Below are 19576 nucleotides of genomic sequence, written 5' to 3'. Positions count from 1 at the left end.
TTTGGGGTGGCCAGATAATAATATATATATTATTTTTATATATATAAAAATAATATATAGATAATTAATTATTTTATATATATATATATATATATATATATATATATATATATATATATATATATATAATTAATTAATTATATATATAATATATATACATACATACATACATGCAAAATCAATCGGTAGTTATTAATAGAATAATAAGACACAAACCTTTATGTTCATTTGTGTTTGGTCCCATTTATTTGCATACACACACAAACTTTTAGTCCAAAAGTGCGTACATTTGTAGAAATACATGTTTACCTCAGATTTCATTAGATAAACAGGGCCGTACGCAGGGTTTCATAATTACCGAGGTCAGAAAATATAGTTTGCGCGGGGGGTACTCGCGCTGCGTAGTCGCAATGGGAACGCCTCTGCGTGATGTTGTCATGAAGCGCGTATCAAATCTGTCCAATCAGGAGATGGAACGTCATAGGCGGGTGACATCACTGACCAGGAACTATAAAGCTGCCTCAAACACACTCACATTCAGCTTCTGTGTCTTCAGCAAGCGCTACGTGTGTTTGTCTGTCTTATTTATTATTGTCTGTCATCATCGACATGACATCGATCATTTATCATTATCTGGTATTATGGCGAGCGAGCAGCAACAGTTTAGGAAGTGTGTTTATCCCTGCCCTCGTTTCATTACGGGTGGGGATACTTACGACCTTTGTGTTGTGTTGTGTCTGTTTGGGAGTACAGCATGCCCAGGCCGCTCTCAAAGGAGCTGTCTGCGTGCATTGTGATCAGTTTCTGCTGAGGACGCTGCGCTCCCACCGAGCCCTCTTTGAGGAGAGCAGCTCGGTTCACGTTCCCCAGGGCTCAGGCCCCGCTTCTGCTGAGGCAGGGCCGCATCTTATGTCTTGGGGTTCGCAGATGGATGTAGCAGTGGGGTTAGAGTCGGACCCAGCCTTATCTCTGCCCTCACCTGTTGCATCTGTTGTGTCAATTCGGAGGCAGGAAGCACGCATTGCGGTTTCTTCTGCTCCGGTTGACAATGTCACTCTAATGGCATCCAGTTCTGAGGAGATGGATGTCGCTAGTGTGGCAACGAGAGAGACCGAAGATTCGCCACTTCCCTCTCCCGTGAGTGAGGAGCTTATGGAGGTGCTTACTCACGCTGTCGCCAAGCTTAACCCCTTGGAGTCAGTTCACGCACCGGCGCGTTATGCAGGATTTTTTTCACATTGCAGCAAAACGTCTCGGTTACGTATGTAACCCTCGTTCCCTGAAGGAGGGAACGGAGACGTACGTCAGTAGTGACCGACGAATTGGGATATCGCTTAGAGAGCCCTATCAGCTTCGTGTAAACTAAAACAAGCCAATGGAATTGGCGTGCGATATTTGCATAATGCGCACCGCCCCCGACAGGTGTATATAAATAGGAAGCAGATGCAATCGCACTCTGTTTTTCGCTGAGGAGACAACTGGTGTCCGCGCTACAGCGAGGGTACAGAAACTGTGGCGACGGGACGTACGTCTCCGTTCCCTCCTTCAGGGAACGAGGGTTACATACGTAACCGAGACGTTCCCTTTCAGTCGGTCACGTTCGACGTACGTCAGTAGTGACCGACGAATTGGGATCCCAACTAAAGCGCCACAGTTACGAAACCCCTTCCAGTGCCCAGCGCAAGCTCAGCCGCCCATAGCACCTAAGGGAAAGACACGGACTCGGCCCGTAGGGAGTTTTAAACCGTGGAAAATACACATATGGGACCGCTCACGTAGAGGGGTCACGACATATGGGCCCCAGCCAACAGACAGCGTCAGCGACGGATGTAGGCCTGGCATCAGACACTCCGCAATGTCCGAGCCGAAGGGGGAGGCGGAGGAACTCGACAGGGTTCGCCAAGCGGGGAACACGACTGGAGTGAAAGTATGCACGTATCCGGCCAGTGGCGGGAATGGCATTGCAAGCCGACACTTAGAGTGGGTACAACACGTCTACCGACTAGTGGATGCGAGTACACGTGAGGATACCGGCTCTACACGTAGGCTATAAAACCTGGCGAACGTGTTTGGTGTCACCCAGCCCGCAGCTCTACAGATATCTGTCAGCGAGGCGCCATGAGCCAGCGCCCAGGAAGAGACCACCCCTCTGGTGGAGTGGGCTCTCAACCCGAGCGGGCAAGGCACGCCCTGGGATTCGTACGCCAAGGCGATGGCATCCACTATCCAGTGGGCCATCCTCTGCTTGGAGACAGCCTTTCCCTTCTGCTGGCCTCCGTAACAGATGAAGAGCTGATCTGAGGTCCTGAAGCTTCGCGTTCTATCCACGTAAACGCGCAGAGCGCGGACGGGACAGAGCAAAGCTAGGGCTGGGTCTGCCTCCTCCGAGGGCAGCGCTTGCAGGTTCACTACCTGATCTCTGAAGGGAGTGGTAGGAACCTTGGGCACGTATCCAGGCCGGGGTCTCAGGATAACGTGAGAATCACCAGGCCCGAATTCTAGGCACGTTTCGTCGACCGAAAATGCATGCAGATCCCCTACCCTCTTCAGGGAAGCCAATGTAACCAGAAGAACCGTCTTAAGAGACATTAGTTTCAGGTCGACTGATTGCAAAGGTTCAAAGGGATGACCCTGGAGAGCTGTGAGAACCAGGGTCAGATCCCAAGAGGGTACGGAGGAAGGGCGAGGAGGATTCAGTCTCCTGGCCCCCCTCAGGAATCTGACGATCAGATCGTGTTTCCCCAGGGACTTACCCTCAACTGCGTGGTGATGTGCGGCAATAGCGGCAACATACACCTTGAGGGAGAGGGAGACAGCCTTCGCTCCAACCCATCCTGAAGAAAGGAAAGCACGGATCCGACCGAACATGATCGGGGGTCCTCTCGGCGAGAGGCGCACCATTCGACGAACAGGTTCCACTTCAACGCATAGAGACTCCTAGTGGAAGGAGCTCTAGCGGAAGTGATGGTGTCTACGACCGCTTGCGGGAGATCACTCAGAACCTCCGCATCCCGTCCAGGGACCACACGTGGAGGTTCCATAGATCGGGACGCGGGTGCCACAGGGTGCCCCGTCTCTGAGTCAGGGGGTCCTTCCTCAGAGGAATCGGCCAGGGAGGGGCTGTCGCGAGGAGAATGAGGTCTGAGAACCAGGTCCGAGTGGGCCAGTACGGAGCCACTAACAGAACCTGCTCCCCGTCCTCCCTGACCTTGCACAGGAGTTGTGCGAGAAGGCTTACTGGGGAAAACGCATATTTGCACAGACACGGGGGCCAGCTGTGTGCCAGGGCATCCGTGCCGAGCGTGCCGCTGGTCAGGGAATAAAACCACTGGCAGTGGGCAGTTTCTGGGGAGGCAAACAGGTCTACCTGGGCCTCGCCGAAATGCTGCCAAATCAGCTGGACCGCCTGGGGGTGGAGCCGCCACTCGCCCGCAAGTGGAGGCTGCCGTGACAGCTCGTCGGCTGCACGGTTGAGCGCACCTGAGACACGAGTGGCCCGAAGGGACCTCAGATCCTTCTGACTCCACAACAAGAGATGGCGGGCGAGTTGCGACATGCGACGGAAGCGTAGACCACCTTGACGGTTGATGTACGCAACGGCCGCAGTGCTGTGTGAGCGGACTAGAACGTGCTTGCCTGACAACAGCTTCTTGAAGCGGGCCAGCGCAAGACGAACCGCTAGCAACTCGAGGCAATTGGTATGCCAATGCAGCTGAGGCTCCGTCCAAAGACCTGTCACTGCATGCCCGTTGTACGTGGCCCCCTATCCCGTGGCAGAGGCATCTGTGGAGACCACAGCGTGCCTGGACACTCGTTCGAGGGGTACTCCGGCCCGCAGGAACGAAGGGTCCGACCACCGGACAAGGGTGCGACGGCAGCTCGGAGTCACGGGGACACGGAGCGTGCCGCACTGCCACGCCCATCTCGGGACCCGGCCGCGGAGCCAGTGTTGAAGCGGTCTCATATGAAGCAATCCGAGCGGCGTTACCGCGGCTGCAGATGCCATATGCCCCAGGAGCCTCTGAAAATCTTTCAGTGGAGCCGCTGTCCTGCACTTGAGCGAGCTCAGGCAGTTCAACACCGACTGGACGCGCGCCTCGGTGAGACGCGCAGTCCGTGCGACCGAGTCTAGCTCGAGACCGAGACAAGAGATCCTCTGCCCGGGGGCGAGTTTGCTCTTGTCCCAGTTGACCTGAAGACCCAACCGGCTGGGAGCTAAAACCATGTCGGGTAGGACTTTGTACTGACATGCCCGACCCTCGAACGCAGACCGGAGGAAGGGTCTGTGTCGAGGCAGAATCGAGACATGAAAGTACGCGTCCTTCAGGTCTATTGCTGCAAACCAATCCTGGGGACGGTCCAGGATTGGCCGTAGCCCACCGCCCTTTTTCGATACAATGAAGTAGGGGCTGTAGAACCCCGACTTCATATCGGCTGGAGGGACCGGCTCGATTGTATCCTTCGCCAGGAGGACAGCAATCTCTGCCCGGAGAACAGGTGCACTGTCCAACGACACCTGAGTGAAGTGGACAGCCCTGAAGACCGGGGGAGGCCGGGCGAACTGAATCGCATAGCCGAGTCTGATAGTACGAATGAGCCAACTGGACAGGCTGGGGAGCGCTATCCACGCTTCCAGACACTGAGCCAGCGGGACCAAAGGCACCACAGACGCACCGGGGGTGGGGCAGCAAGGCAGAGAGGGACCCGACTCGGACGGCTTGGGGGCGGCCCGGAGTGGGGTCGGACTCTGCGAGGCAGCAGTGTGCATGGGAGACAGCGCACAGGACGCGGTCTGCGCCATCACACTGCCGCCTGCTGGCGAATGGGGAGGGAGCTGTCAGCGGCGAGGCGGAGCCTGGCACACTGGCAGACAACCCTTGTTGTGACCTGGAGTTTGAGGAAACTGCTCTTTTTGTGGCAAAGTGGGTACCGCTGGACTCCGGAGAGCCAGCGGCGGTAGATGGACAGCCGCCACAAAATCCCCCCGGCCCTCCTCCGGAGGTGGGAGAGCAGATGGAATACTCTCCCAAAGGGCAGGAACCTTCCGCTCCAGGTCGACCGTCTCAGGGCCGAGTTTTCCCCGACCACTTGCCACCTGGGTTGGCAGAGACGGGCTGGGCACCACGTCCGCGACCGGCACCCTGCTGTTTGGCTGGTGTAGGCTGCTGCTTTGCCGACTTAGCAGGGGCGGAGGAAGACGCAGGCGGGCGCCCTCGGCGACGAGCGGGCTGAGGCTGAGCCACGGGCGGCTGGGTGGAGGCAGCAGCGGACCGCCGTGGCATGACATGTCTGATAGCCTCAGCCTGCTTCTGTGCAGTGGAGAACTGTTGGGCACAGCTCTCCACCGCGTCGCCGAAAAGGCCGACCGGAGACACGGGGGAATCCAGGAACCGAAGTTTGTCGGTCTCCCTCATGTCTGCCAAGGTCAGCCAGAGGTGGCGTTGCTGGACTACCAGAGTAGACATCGCCTGGCCAACAGAACGCGCTGTCACCTTCGTTGCCCGGAGGGCAAGGTCAGTGGCAGCGCGCAGCTCCCCAAGCAGCTGTTGGTCAGGACCTTCCTGGGGCATCTGCGACAGCGTTTTTGCCTGATAGACCTGCAAAAGGGCCATCGCGTGCAGGGCAGAGGCAGCCTGCCCACAGGCACTGTAAGCTTTCTCAGTCAGACCGGCTGAGAATTCACAGGCCTGGGACGGGAGACGCGGCTCACCGCGCCAGCCAGCGGCCGTTGGACACAACTGCATCGCAACAGACCGCTCGACTGGCGGGATTCTCGCATATCCCCTGGCTTCCCCGCCGTCCAGGGAGGTGAAGGCGGACGAGGGACCAGGCCCTGTACGAGCCCCATACGGAGCTTGCCAAGACCTGGTCACCTCATCGTGTACTTCCGGGAAGAAAGGCATTGGGGCGGGACGCTGGATTTGACCAGCGCGACCCCCCCCCCAAGTACCAATCGTCCAACCGAGATGGGCCGGGACAGGGTGGAGGGTTCCACTCAAGCCCGACGCACAAGGCGGCCCGGGAGAGCACAGCCGTGAGCTCGGGATCCGACTCGGGCAACGCTACCGTCCCGGGCGGCAGCGCGTCCGAATCTTCCTCCCCTGAGGACTCAGGCTCACCTTCCGATGCAGCGATCGACATCCGATCCGCCGCCGGCACACCAAAGGTAACGGCTGAACATTCCGTAGAGGGCCCAGCGGAAACCAACGGTGGCACGATGGGTTGCGGTGCTGATGAGGCAGCAGGGGCCCGAGGAGCGTTTCCGCTCGGCGGGGAAGCCCTGACCGTAATCCTCAGGTCACCCTTCCTATACAGCGCCGTACCGTCATTCCGGTTCCCGCCGGAAAAAACGGTCGTACGCGGCATAGGAGAGGGGACCCCCGCTTCCTGAGACTTCAGGAAGGAGAGTCTCGACCTCAGCACCGCGATAGTCATGTTCCCGCAATGGGAACATGAACCATCCACAAAAGCTGCTTCAGCGTGCAGAATGCCCAAACACGAGATGCAACGATTGTGCCCATCAGCAGGGACCAGGGAACGACCGCACCCATTAACGCACAGACGAAATGACATACTGTCAGGGTTCGTCTGTAAAGCTCTTTTAGAAGGGGAAAACAGTCAACTCGCTCGTGCCGAAGCACACAGGGAGTGACGCGATGTGCCAGGTACACCACTCCCTGGACACACCGAGGAACCAGCCCAAATCGCAACACACACACTTTCACTCTAGGCGTGTGCTGTGAAAACAGCAGTTGAGAGCTATAGCTCGGATCCTCGGGAGCTCGCAACCTCGCTGTAGCACCGTTACACCGGCACACACGGCTTGCTGTGAATCCTCTTCGAGGCAGTTTAGTTCACACAAACAGTCTTCTTAAACAGGACACCACTGAATGGCTCCGAAGCGAAAGACAGAGTGCGATTGCATCTGCTTCCTATTTATATACACCTGTCGGGGGCGGTGCGCATTATGCAAATATCGCACGCCAATTCCATTGGCTTGTTTTAGTTTACACGAAGCTGATAGGGCTCTCTAAGCGATATCCCAATTCGTCGGTCACTACTGACGTACGTCGAACGTGACCGACTGAAAGGGAACAGACTTAAAATACTCCGTCATTTTGTCATAGAGACATAAGTAATATATCAATTGAAACTATAGAATATCTTCTTTTATTTGTATACACTCAGAGTAAAAACAAAATATTGTGCTTTTTGCAAAATAAAGAAAACTACCATGATGCATGATCTGTCCTCTCCCTCTGAACAAAGTTTATTCTGATAGTTCTCAGAAAATGAACTGTAACTTAGTGAATACTAATCACAAAAAAATTAGACTTATGTCTAAAGAAACGTTGAAATGTCAGATTTTAAATCATGTAAGTCATATCGAAAACAAAAATTCTGTGTTTATGTAATTTGTATGAAAAGAGACATGTCAGAAGTCTGTGATTCAGCTCATTATCCACTCATGCGGCCACGCCCACGGAGCCAGCGCTATTCAGACGCAAATTCAGAGGCAACACATGCATACATCGTCTCAATCATGTATTTATTGTCTTGAAAAGTGTTTATCTGTATGTAAAAGCCATGGTTAGCGACCTCTGGAAGACATGCCGTTAGTTCCTGGTTCCTGGTTCTTCTTTCGGATAATTTGTGGACTAAATGTGCACAGAGAGCGCCCTCCGGCTGCAAGTATGAATTGAAAACACCAGCGCTCATAGTGATGACAATGAATATTAAATAAACATAACTCCTCTGTATAGAAAATTGACAAACATATGAGAATCCAATATTTCTCCAAATGTGCATGCTTTTTAACTAAAAGCCTATATTCAGACTCTTTGCATCACAGAAATACATTATATTTTAAAGTATGTAATATAAAACCATTATTTTATATTGTAATAATATTTTTCTGTATGTTTCATATACACCATGATGAGCTTGAGACATCACAAAAGGTTTTTTCACAGCCTACCTGACTGAAAGGCCTCATTATTATGCAGCACCATTAGAGGTTCTTTATGCGATTATTTTGTCTTCTCAGGTGTAAATGACCCATTATTCATGATAATTCACGCCTCCACGCATACTGTGTTTCTTGACAAAAAGTGTCTTACAAAAACTAAATCAATATATTGTTTTATATAAACAAGTAGGAAGGATAATTTTTACATAATTTTGAAGCAAAAACTCTAGCCTACAACCTCCAATACCCAGAAGTCTTGTAAACACAGATTTAATATATTTTTTGGCCTTATTTCAGTGACTTAAATTTTTTGTTTTTTCAATAACCACGCATAAACGTTATTCCTTCAAAAACACAAACATGTACATACATGTTCCTCACATATTATGGTAGCCTAGTTTGTGCTGAATACAGTGTAATGACACCTTTGTCATTAATATGTTTATGAACAACTAAAAAAAGCACAAATGTCAGGGCATGTCAAAACTTCTCCAAGGCCCCAAATCAGCCTCAGACTCGAGAGGGTTAACATTGACTGGCCAGCCAAGAAGCAAGAGCAGCAGTCGAAATATTTAGCTCGATGAGCGCTTCCTGCCATCAAGATCTGCTCAACCTCCATGTCGGGCACTGCTGCTTTTTTCCCGATCTCAACACTGAGGTGTCGAGATTGTGGAAGAGACCGGTGTCATCCCGTGTTTTCACCCCTCAAACCTCCACCTACAGCAGCATTGTTGGTATGAGAAAACATGGGTATGGAGCGATGCCAAGAGTGGAAGAGAAGCTTGCGAGCCATCTCTCTCCGCAGGCGGCATCGTCTCTCAAAGCCCTGACGTTGCCCACTAAGCCTTTCACCAAGCATTCACCAAATGTGTAGATGCGGCTCTGGCACCCTTGCGTATGCAGGGCATCCACATATTGAACTACATAGATTCTTTGGTTAATTCTGGCTCAATCGGAGCAGATGGCGTTGTAATGACTGAGGCAAATCAGACACAATTTTTGGTTAGTTAACCAATAGTTTTAAGCTCACTCTGGAGTCTGTCCCCATCCCCCGGGAAGTTTTCAGTTACAAGTTTATTGCGCTGAGGAATGTGGTTGCCGCATGGAGAACAGAGTAGAGACACAGAAAATCTGCATCTTCCCTGCATTTTCCACACAGAACACAGACTCTATGGCATTAATGTATAGACAGACTGTGCTATAAATGAACCCTTCTCAGGAAATGGTATCCATTATTACTGATGTTGTATTGTACTCATTGTATTTACATGTTTGATGATTGTTAAATGTTATGACCTGCACAGTAACTTCAATCATGCCATGTTTAGTGTCTATACGTTCTAGCGGGAAGATTTAAATGCTTGTGTATGCGGTACATCCATACCTGTGCAACACATCAGTATTAAAAGAATATTTAATAGTTCTGATTCAAGAACTCAGCTTGTTAATCTTTCTGGGTCGTAAAAGCCCTGACAGGAGGGGTGTTGCCACCCAGAATTACAACATCTTCATTGGTCCGGTCAACAACTGAGAGGTGTGACTTTGACCAGAGGTTAAAAACCAGCGAACAGTGCCACTCCCTCTCTTCTTCCTTGCTTCTAGACGACCGAACAAATCTCCTTGCGGCCGGCCTCTCTAGGCCCTGCCGCAAGGCTGGTAGGCCCCTGGCCTACAACACCCAGCCATGTGCTCATCACCCAACAGACTGGCAACAACTTCAGATGATAACTTCAAGAGTTATCCTCAACCTGCAGATCCGACGCTCTTCAGCCTAAAGGCATCTTGCAAGTATCGTACATTTTAATGCTAAACAGCGATTTAGTATTGATTTGTAAAGACTTTACCTTTGCTATTGCTAAAAGAAACTGATGAGTCCTTTCCAGATTGTCTTTGACATTTCATGTAGCTCTAGTAACAGCATCTCTTCCGGTTCAACTCCATCATTACTCATTCTGACTTGTGTATGTGTGTGTGACCCTTTGTGTATGTTATGTTACGTGTTTGTTAGTTTAGTTATGTGTTTGTGAGTTAGTTAATAAAGATTGTGCACAGGACATGTTTGGTTCTGACTCCGTCTGCTAATGAATTGCCTCTTAAGTGATAGATCCGGACTACGTGCTTTGAGTAGTACAGTACAATAAGAAATATTATTTTTCATAACTTGGAAATTAACATTTCTTAGAATTAATAAACAATCAACACTGAGCGTTCACTGGACGAACAGGTTAACTGATTGTAATATTAATTTTAATGTAGCTATGTCCAGTTAATCTGATTAACGGATTTGCATATTCATAATTAATCATAAATAATAATCATAATGAGTTATGAATAATTATTAATATTTCCCCTTTGAGTTAATTCGCTATAGCGTTCATGGTGGTGGTTCAACATCGAGATGTTGTTCTCGCTCATATGAGAAGGTTGGGGTTGAGACTAAACGCAAAGAAAAGTGTGCTTTCTTCAGCTCAGAGGACCACTTATCTAGGTGTGGTATGGGATTCGATGATTATGCGGGCCCGTCTATCTCCGGTGCGCATAACATCAATTCTATCGACTGTCTCAGACATAGAGCTAGGCCAGTCACTCACTGTCAAACGGTTTCAAAAACTGTTAGGTCTTATGGCAGCAGCATCCAACGTGAGTAGTAATTACCCTGGACAGAATGACAAAAAATGATTAATTACTTTGACCTTTTGACCTTTGACATATGAACTTGACCTCTCCCCTCCCCCACGGGACCACCCAAATATTATCCCACCCCCCCATAGTTAACCTCTGTATGAACTCCATGACCTTGGGGTTATGGAATTTAAATGGCGATTGACCTTTGACATGGGTTTTGAATATGTCCATTGATTCTCAGCATTTTGAAATATCTATGGTATTGACTTGCGGGTCATTTGTAGGGTGGATGATGGATGATTTTTGAACTTTGATGCCATATTAGAAGTCCTGATGGTGATTTTAAAGGCTGAAGGGTCACATGTGTTGAGCAGACATCCGCATTCCAGCACATAGTCTAATCTTCATGTGTAAGTAACAAAAATAAGATTTTAATGAAGAAACAGCTGAATCAAAATAACAAAAGAATAAACATGGTATTTTTTAAAATAGATAAAACACAGATAAAAGATAAATCACACGAACACACGTACATGTATTTCAAAAAGTGAAAAACATTCACATCTCCAAAAGATTATAATGTACTGAATAATAAAAACAGTTACTAAATTTACTGAGACTGATTATTATTTATATAAAAACTTCAAAGATGTCTGAATGGGTTAACAATTGCTTTTAGTTTGAAATATAAAACACACGAAATGTGTTCATATTAGTAAAGGAATATTTATTTTAACAATGTCGATGCAAAAAGGGGATTTGAACATGTTCAGATGCATAAGACATATAAGACATGGTTGCATTTATACTGAATATGCTCTCCCCTAAACTCATGTACCATAGTAAACGTTTTCATTTTTATATTTTCAAAAATATCATTTAGTATAATTTTAAAAGGTGTTTTGCCAATGGGGGATACATTTTTGTAAGTAAAAAAATCTAAAAACATTTTGCTTTTAGTTTATACTGAAATCTAAAAATCTCTCACTGACTCTCTCTCTCACACACACGCACACACACACACGCACACACACACACACACACACACACACGCTTTTCAAAAGTGAAAAACATTCTGTTCTTTGAATGAAGATGGTAATAAATAAAAGTATAACAATGTTAATAATAACAAACAGTTATCACTGTAAAGCTTCTTCGACACAATCTGCATTGTAAAAAGCACTATATACAGTAAATAAAGGTGACTTGACTAAATTTAGTGACACCAATCATTATAGTTTTATAATAAAATAAAATTAAATGAAAATTCGAATAAATGAAAATAAAAATCTTACAGTTTTCAGCGAGCAGGGAAAAGTGTTCCTTCTTGATGTCCTTAACACTAAATGGTTATTTCAAAGGACATCTGGAGAACAGTCCACTCAATGAAACAATGCACTATTTTACTTCCTCACAATATGCTGGAGGGGGTTAGCATATTCCCACATGTCTCAACAATAGTATTCTTTAACACGATGCATTCTGCAGGTTCACATGTGTTCTTTGGGTCGTTCCCGTGAACGTCCGATTGGGGTACCGCTGTGACACCGGCTAGCCTATTGGCTCCAATCCCTGCTGATCCAGCAGAGAGACTGCCTCGCGGATGTAATATCTCCGGTGTGAATGCACAATAGTATTCTGCATATGTGTTTGACTTCAAACAAGAAGTGCATTCATGATTTTCTTCACGGCTCAGCATTCATTCATTAGGCCTCAGGCTCTAACCATTGCCTCGCGCAATTCCTGTGTTAATAATTATTTCGCTGGATATGTGGTATCAGCAGCTTAAAACATAATAGACCTTTCATCGCACACTTTTCAGTCTAACCTTGCATATTAAGGTTAAAACAAAAACGTGTTCGTGATTTTTATGTAAATGGTATTTTATTAATAGCGCCAATGACGGGTGATTTTCTACAAACATCCATCAGAACGGAGCTCAGAATAAGTAAAAATAGAACATGGTTCCACCTGTCGGTCACATTGTGAGCACATTTGATAAGTTATTTTCTCTCCCTCTCTATATATGTTTATTTATAAGAGAATAAATCTGATAAACCGGCTCGTATAACGTGCGTAGTGTATTCGGTATATTTCGCAAGTGTTTACAGAATTTTTTTATGAACAAAGCAAAAAGTTATATATATATATATATATATATATATATATATATATATATATATATATATATATATATATATATATTTAATTTCTAATATAGGATCGGATATGATCAACGGATATGCATTTAGTGTTATTGAAAACATATTTATATATTTAACATTTATTCCTAACAAAGGATGAGTGTAAAAAGTTTCATAGCCCGAGGGAGCGAGACCCGCAGACCCCTACCCTTTCGAGTCAGGGGATATAAACGGGGAGAAAATCCTGCAAAATCACATTCGTGAAACTACAGACTGTCCCGTCTCGTCTTCTCAACTTTTTCCTGCAGAAAAATGCCAAGAAACTGTAAGTTGATCATTTTAAAATCTTTCTTTCTGGTTGTGATCTGATTTGATACATTAAGCGTGGAAATGTTTGATTTCTTGGTACGTATATCAGTCGATCATTCATTTTCTAAATTAAATCAAAACAAATGATCGAGCGATACACACACCTTTCTCGTGTGGATATTACACTTGTAATTGTTTTATTTGGATGACTGCTCGAAAGCGGGTAGCGGGATATTGATGAGACGTAGGCCTAATATTCATAATGTTGAACTTACAAGTCGATCGTAAATGGTGGTTTGCTTATTTTAAATGTGTTGCGTTTCAACTGGTTCTTTGATTTTCTGAACGCGGCAGTGTCTCTTAAAGTTTGTTAAATCTCAGCTCAGTATTTGTTTTGATAGCGTACGCAAGCATGCGTGCGTGATGACGTTGTATCCGCTTACGTAAATCCTTGTTTACACTCTGTATTTCCGCTGTTGTTTTTACTTTCGTTTTAAAGGAACACCTTAATGGTGTGTGTCTGTGCAATGTATTTTGTATAACTAATTGCTTATGTATATCAATTGTTTTATTTGATGGTAGCTCGAAAGTGAGTAGTGGATTGATGAGCCGTAGGCCTAATATTCATAATGTAGAACTTACAAGTCAATCGTAAATGGTGGTTTGCTTATTTTAAATGTGTTGCATTTCAACTGGTTCTTTGATTTTCTGTACGCAGCAGTGTCTCTTAAAGTTTGTTAAATCTCAGCTCAGTATTTGTTTTGATAGCGTACGCAAGCATGCGTGCGTGATGACGTCATATCCGCTTACGTACCTCCTTGTTTACACTCTGTATTTCCGCTCTCAGTTTCCGTTGTTGTTTTTACTTTCGTTTTAAAGGAATGCCTTAATGGTGTATGGGTATTTTGAAATCGGCTAAATACTTTTCATTAATTTGCTGCATCGCTATGTTATATATATATATATATATATATATATATATATATATATATAATTGTTTTATTTTATTTGTATGTTTCAAATTAATTGCTTTATTTTTGAATCGTGGTGTTTCAACTGGTTCTTTGATTTTCTGTTAAATCTCAGCTCAGTATTTGTTTTGATAGCGCGAGCAAGCATGCGTGCGAGATGACGTGTATCCGCTTATGTACATCCTTGTTTACACATTAATTTGTTGCATTGCTATGTTATATATATATAATTGTTTTATTTGTATGTTTCAAATTAATTGCTTTATTTTTTAATCGTGGTGTTATCGATTTGGAGATAGTATAAATGGGTTAATATTACAATGTTATGGTCAGACTGGGGAAAACAGATATTCAGTATTTGATTATTAAATGAGTATGTTTTGATGTATATGCAATTTGAACCAATTTGATAATCACATTTAACATTTTATATTAATCTTTTGGATAATATAATTGTTTATTTGTTACAAATATTTATTTGTTACAAACAGCCATGTTAAGCCTATTGTCTTACTGTAATCATATTTAGTTGCAGTTGGTGATATGCCATTAAATACGTATCAATTGAAAAATATACCCCTCCCTCCACTTCTGGGCGTGTCATAGCCGAGGTAATGATACTATACTGGGTTATGCGTATTTGTCGTCACTATAACGCTTTTACTACCACCGATGTCAGATGGCGTGTTCATGCTATGCCGATGTGATTACTCAATATATTCCGTATGCTGATTTGCTTTTGTTATAGCCTCAAATGCTGAACAAAGAGCTTTCGATGCCATCGACCGTTGTAAGTACATATTTATTCTATTTATAATTGTATACAAATGCACAATATTTATAAACTTATAAAAATTTACAAAATTATATGTTTTATTATTTGTAGTAGCAGACAGCCCAAGCATTATAGAGGACTCAGACGACGGTAAAAATATTATTATTTTCTACATGTAGAAACATTTTTTCCCTGTGTATGCTAAAATCTAACTTTAACTTTTATTTATTTATTTTTTAATAGAATTACCCGCCTTGGTCACACTTCCTGGCTTCATTGACCTCACCACGACCGATTTTGAAGACGAGGCCACCACAAGTGAGTCGTCAAGGGTTAGGAGACGTGACTCTACCGGTAATTTTTGTCAAACGTTGCCATCGCAGGAACAAATAATCTCCACCAGTGACCCGACAGATCTAACGTCGGAGGCTAGGGAACAGTCAGGATCACGCTCAGCACCACCTCCAAATAAGAGACCTCACAACGGGGAATCCACCCCGTTGCCTGGTCCAAGCTCACCCACCTATCCGAATAAGAGACGGCACGAGGACAGATCCAGGCCGTTGCTACGACCTATCTCGGTAGTCCCTCCAAAGAAGAGGTGTCACAACAGTGGATCAAGTCGTATACCCCGTGTAGTAATAAATTCCGGTAAGTTTTGATTCATCCTTATTATATTTTAAAATTAATTTAAAGCGAAGTGTTTATATAGAATACCATCAGTATTAGTCAAAACATTGTATCTGCAATTATCGGTTAAGCTTTAATTTGAGTTGTGGTTATTATATTTCTATACAGATCAACGCATTGGTACCAGCGACGACGTATCAACGTGGACGGACTCGCAAGTGAACGCGTGGGACTCATTGTCTTGGACAAACGATCAAGATGACACGTGGACAGTGAGAGGTAGACAAACTCCCTTTTCTTTTCACGGCGTATCTGAAGGTGAAGAGGGAGACGACGAAAGAGAAGAGGGTGACGAAGAAGGAGAAGAGGGAGGTGAAGGAGAAGAAGAGGGTGACGAAGAAGAGGAGGAAGAGCGAGGGGATACTCCTCGGAATCACGATCGTGCTGACAAAATAGACGCGGTCGCCACCGCTTTTAACAATTTTGTGTCGTCTTCAACGAAGAATGTAACAGAGCTGCGGAGGAACGTGTCAGGGCGGCAGAGGCACGTGACAGAACGGCACGGGAGATAGCGTTTATTCACAACCGTTTGGACTTGTTGGAAGCTCGTCGCGAGCAGGAAAACGAGAGATCAGCAGGTGAATTTGCTGCGCTGCACAATAGGTTTGATGGACACGGTGTCGGACTGCGTGAAATAATAGACATTATCCAAAGAATGCAGAGAAATGCTGACGAACATTATGCCCGAGTTGAAAGATTAGAAATTGAACAGATGCGAGAGAGACAATTAATTGTGAGTCTGCTTAGCGCCGTAGTCGCTGCACACTCCCGAAGATAGACGCAATACAGTTCAGCAGTATTTCTCATTTGATTATACTTGTAAATGTGGTTTCTTTATTCTCAACCGTTATGCTATGATGTCTACCTTTCTGCTTTGAATGCTTGTTTCCGATGTTTTATCTTTATCATTTTGCGATATTACATATTCTGTTTGTTACTTTCGATCTAAAAAATTAAAAAAAATTAAAATGGATACAGAGAACTGTTTTTCCACAGCCGAGACACGTAGCAGTCATCCAGACCAATCTCTCTCAGAGGTGTTACAAAGCATGCTTGAAACGCAAACCGTGAGTACCCAAAACATGTGTGACAGTTTGCAGCATTTGCTAGACATGTATTCAGATCGTGTAGAAACATCTTTTGACGATGATGCACCGCTGCATCAGACTTCAAATTTGGAACGTTTAGAAGCAGCAATTGAAAGGTATCCAAATATTAATTTGTCAGAACGGTTACAGGAATTATTAAACATAATACAAGACGGCGGGGGGTTAAATAATAGTCGTGGAGCGGCGTTTAATGGGGACACTATTGATAACAATCAGCAGCCGTCGTCTAGCATTGTGGCTCTCCCTACAGATACTGGCAGATCAGCAAACAATACAATATCATCCGATCAACCGGCGGGTACGTCAGCGCTACCACGTTCAGACATTGATACGCTGATTCGGGAGGGCGGCCTGATTAACGGCTATCATGTTTTACCGCGACCGCGTTTCAATAGCGTGCAATTGCGACGGCTCATGAATCTGAGGGAGATTAACTCTACAGATTTGGCGGCGTACCACATTTTTTTGCACGATGCTTTTGACAAAATAGTCTCCCATGCTCGAGATATTGGTGGCGAAGCATGTGTAATCAATTTAACCCTTTCAGCCCCTACGCTAAAATCACCAGTCTCTGCTGTTTTAACAGATGGAAATAATTTCTCCGTCAACATATTTACAGACCAAATCGCAAAGGTTTTACAGAGTAGCGATAGATTGATGTCAGATGATTCCATCGAAATCGAAGCTAATGTAGCCATGAATCGACAAGGAGGAGGGCATCGTCGTAAACTTACGGATTTAGCTCTGGATCAGGTCATCAAACGGAAAAAAATGACGCTATTTTGTCCGACAAACGCTTCAAACAACTTATGCTTCTCTATCTGTCTAGCACGTTTTCTCAATCCACAATTACCCGAGAATGAGTTAGAAAGAACTGCGGTGACCATTCATAACAGCGCCGGCTTCTCAATTCAAAAACAAATTGGATTCGACAACATACGGGCTTTTGAATCCCTTCTAGACATTAAAATAGTGTTTTTTTACAGGACGAGCGCGGGGGGCTTAGAAACATACAAAAATCACGATGACCCCCACCCTAAAACAGTATGTCTTTATTTGCAAAATAATCATTTCTATATGATTCTGAATTTGACTGTGTTCATCGGAGCCGATTACGTGTGTGAATTCTGCTACAAGGGTTACTCGAATCGTAGAGACCATCATTGCAAACGCATCTGCAACGTGTGTTTTGATGGGGAATGTTATAATCATCCTAAAAAAGCAGTGCGCTGCGGCGATTGTTTGCGGTTTTGTAAGTCGGGTTACTGTTATGAAATGCATAAAAAAAACACCCCCCGGGGGCTGAAAATCCTGCGTGCAACGTTCTAAAATATTGCAAGCTATGCAATAGGCGATATGTAGTCACAGGTCAGACCAAAAAGCATGAATGTGCGGTCCATCGATGCGTGCATTGTAATGAAGATTTGCCTGACCAGGGGTCGCACAATTGCTTCATACAACCCATTCCACCCAAGGACCCTTGCAATAAATACATTTTTTACGACTTTGAAACGCAATATGTAAATGACCGACATCAATCGAATTTTGTCTGTGCCATCACTTTTAAAGGTGAAAAATTTGTAGCCAAAGGACCTGACTGTATAGCGAAACTAATCGCCCGGTTTAGACAACCTTGATACGAGGGATACTGCTTCATAGCTCATTATGCGTCCAGATTTGACTCCTTTCTAATTCTGGAGTATTTTTGCAAGGCTGGGCTTACTCTCGATGTTATAATGCAAGGATGTAAATTAATCTTCATGTACGATGAAGAGTATAGCCAGCGATACATCGATAGCTACGCGTTCATACCGATGGCCCTGTCTAAGATGCCCGCGGCACTCAATTTGACTACGCGAGAAAAAGTGTATTTTCCGCATCTTTTCAATAGACCGGAAAATGCTGATTACCGGGGGAAGTACCCCGATAAAAACTTCTACAACTATGGAAACACGTCTGATAAAGATCAGGTAAAGTTTGATGCATGGTACAATAGCGTCAAGGGTGAAATCTTCAATTTCAGGAAGGAGTTGTATGACTACGGTGTAAATGACGTCGTCTTACTGCGTGAGGCATGCATGAAATACAGAGAGGTGTTCATCGATTGCACAGGGCTCGACCCGTTCAATTCAACGACGCTTGCCGGCTGTTGCATGGCTGTCTTCAAAACCCATTATCTCGAGAAAGATACGCTAGCTCTGACGCATAATAATGCTTACGTCCCCCAGAGTAAGACTTACTCAAACGCATCGATCGAATGGCTCGAGTATGTAAAAAAGACTCGAAACGTTGACATTCACCATGCTGTTAACCACGGCGAGGTGTCGATTGGTCGTTACTTTTTAGATGGATTCTACGAGGAGGGAGAGTCGAGATACGGGTTCGAATTTAACGGTTGCGTTCACCATGGACATTCGTGCCGCTTTGAAACGGTCTGATCCTTCTGTGAAGGAATTTATGAGTACTTATTCGGCGCCCGAGAGACTGAAGCCGAGAGAGGCATTGTTTGGCGGACGAACTAACGCTTATAAATTGTATCACAAAACGGTTGAGGGTGAGAGAATAAGTTACGTAGATTTTACGAGCTTATATCCTTTCTGTCAGGCTAGGAATAGCTACCCGATCGGACACCCTCAAATTATTTTCAAAGATTTTGAACCGATTGAAAATTATTACGGTATCATCAAAGCTAAAGTTTATCCGCCTTGTAAATTGTTACACCCGGTTCTCCCGTACAGATGCGGCGGTAAACTGATGTTTCCATTGTGCGGTAAATGTGCACACGCTCAAAACCAGACAACAGACTGTACCCACACCGATGAAGAGAGAGCGCTCACAGGGTGTTGGGTCAAGCATCGAGCTTTTGAAAGCGATTGAGAAGGGTTACGTTATTGCAGCGATTGATGAGATTTGGCACTTCCCACAACGGTCAGACACATTATTTCGTGAATACGTAAAGACGTTTTTATGTCTGAAGCAACAAG

General features: G+C 45.3%; 1 protein-coding gene across 1 annotated transcript; it reads left to right on the top strand.

Annotated features, from left to right (window-relative positions):
* Positions 1 to 410: 410 nt before the first annotated feature.
* Positions 411 to 18033, top strand: LOC137025151 (uncharacterized). The gene is made up of 7 exons (XM_067393183.1): positions 411 to 570; positions 749 to 1137; positions 3218 to 3311; positions 14767 to 14808; positions 14905 to 14943; positions 15037 to 15444; positions 15592 to 18033. The coding sequence occupies exons 1-7, from the start codon at positions 411 to 413 to the stop codon at positions 15993 to 15995; spliced, it is 1536 nt and encodes a 511-aa protein (XP_067249284.1). The 3' UTR covers positions 15996 to 18033.
* The last annotated feature ends 1543 nt before the right edge of the window (positions 18034 to 19576 follow it).

This window comes from Chanodichthys erythropterus, chromosome 8, assembly GCF_024489055.1.
Source record: "Chanodichthys erythropterus isolate Z2021 chromosome 8, ASM2448905v1, whole genome shotgun sequence".
NCBI lineage: Eukaryota > Metazoa > Chordata > Actinopteri > Cypriniformes > Xenocyprididae > Chanodichthys > Chanodichthys erythropterus.
This window is presented reverse-complemented; position numbering and strand designations above follow the sequence as displayed.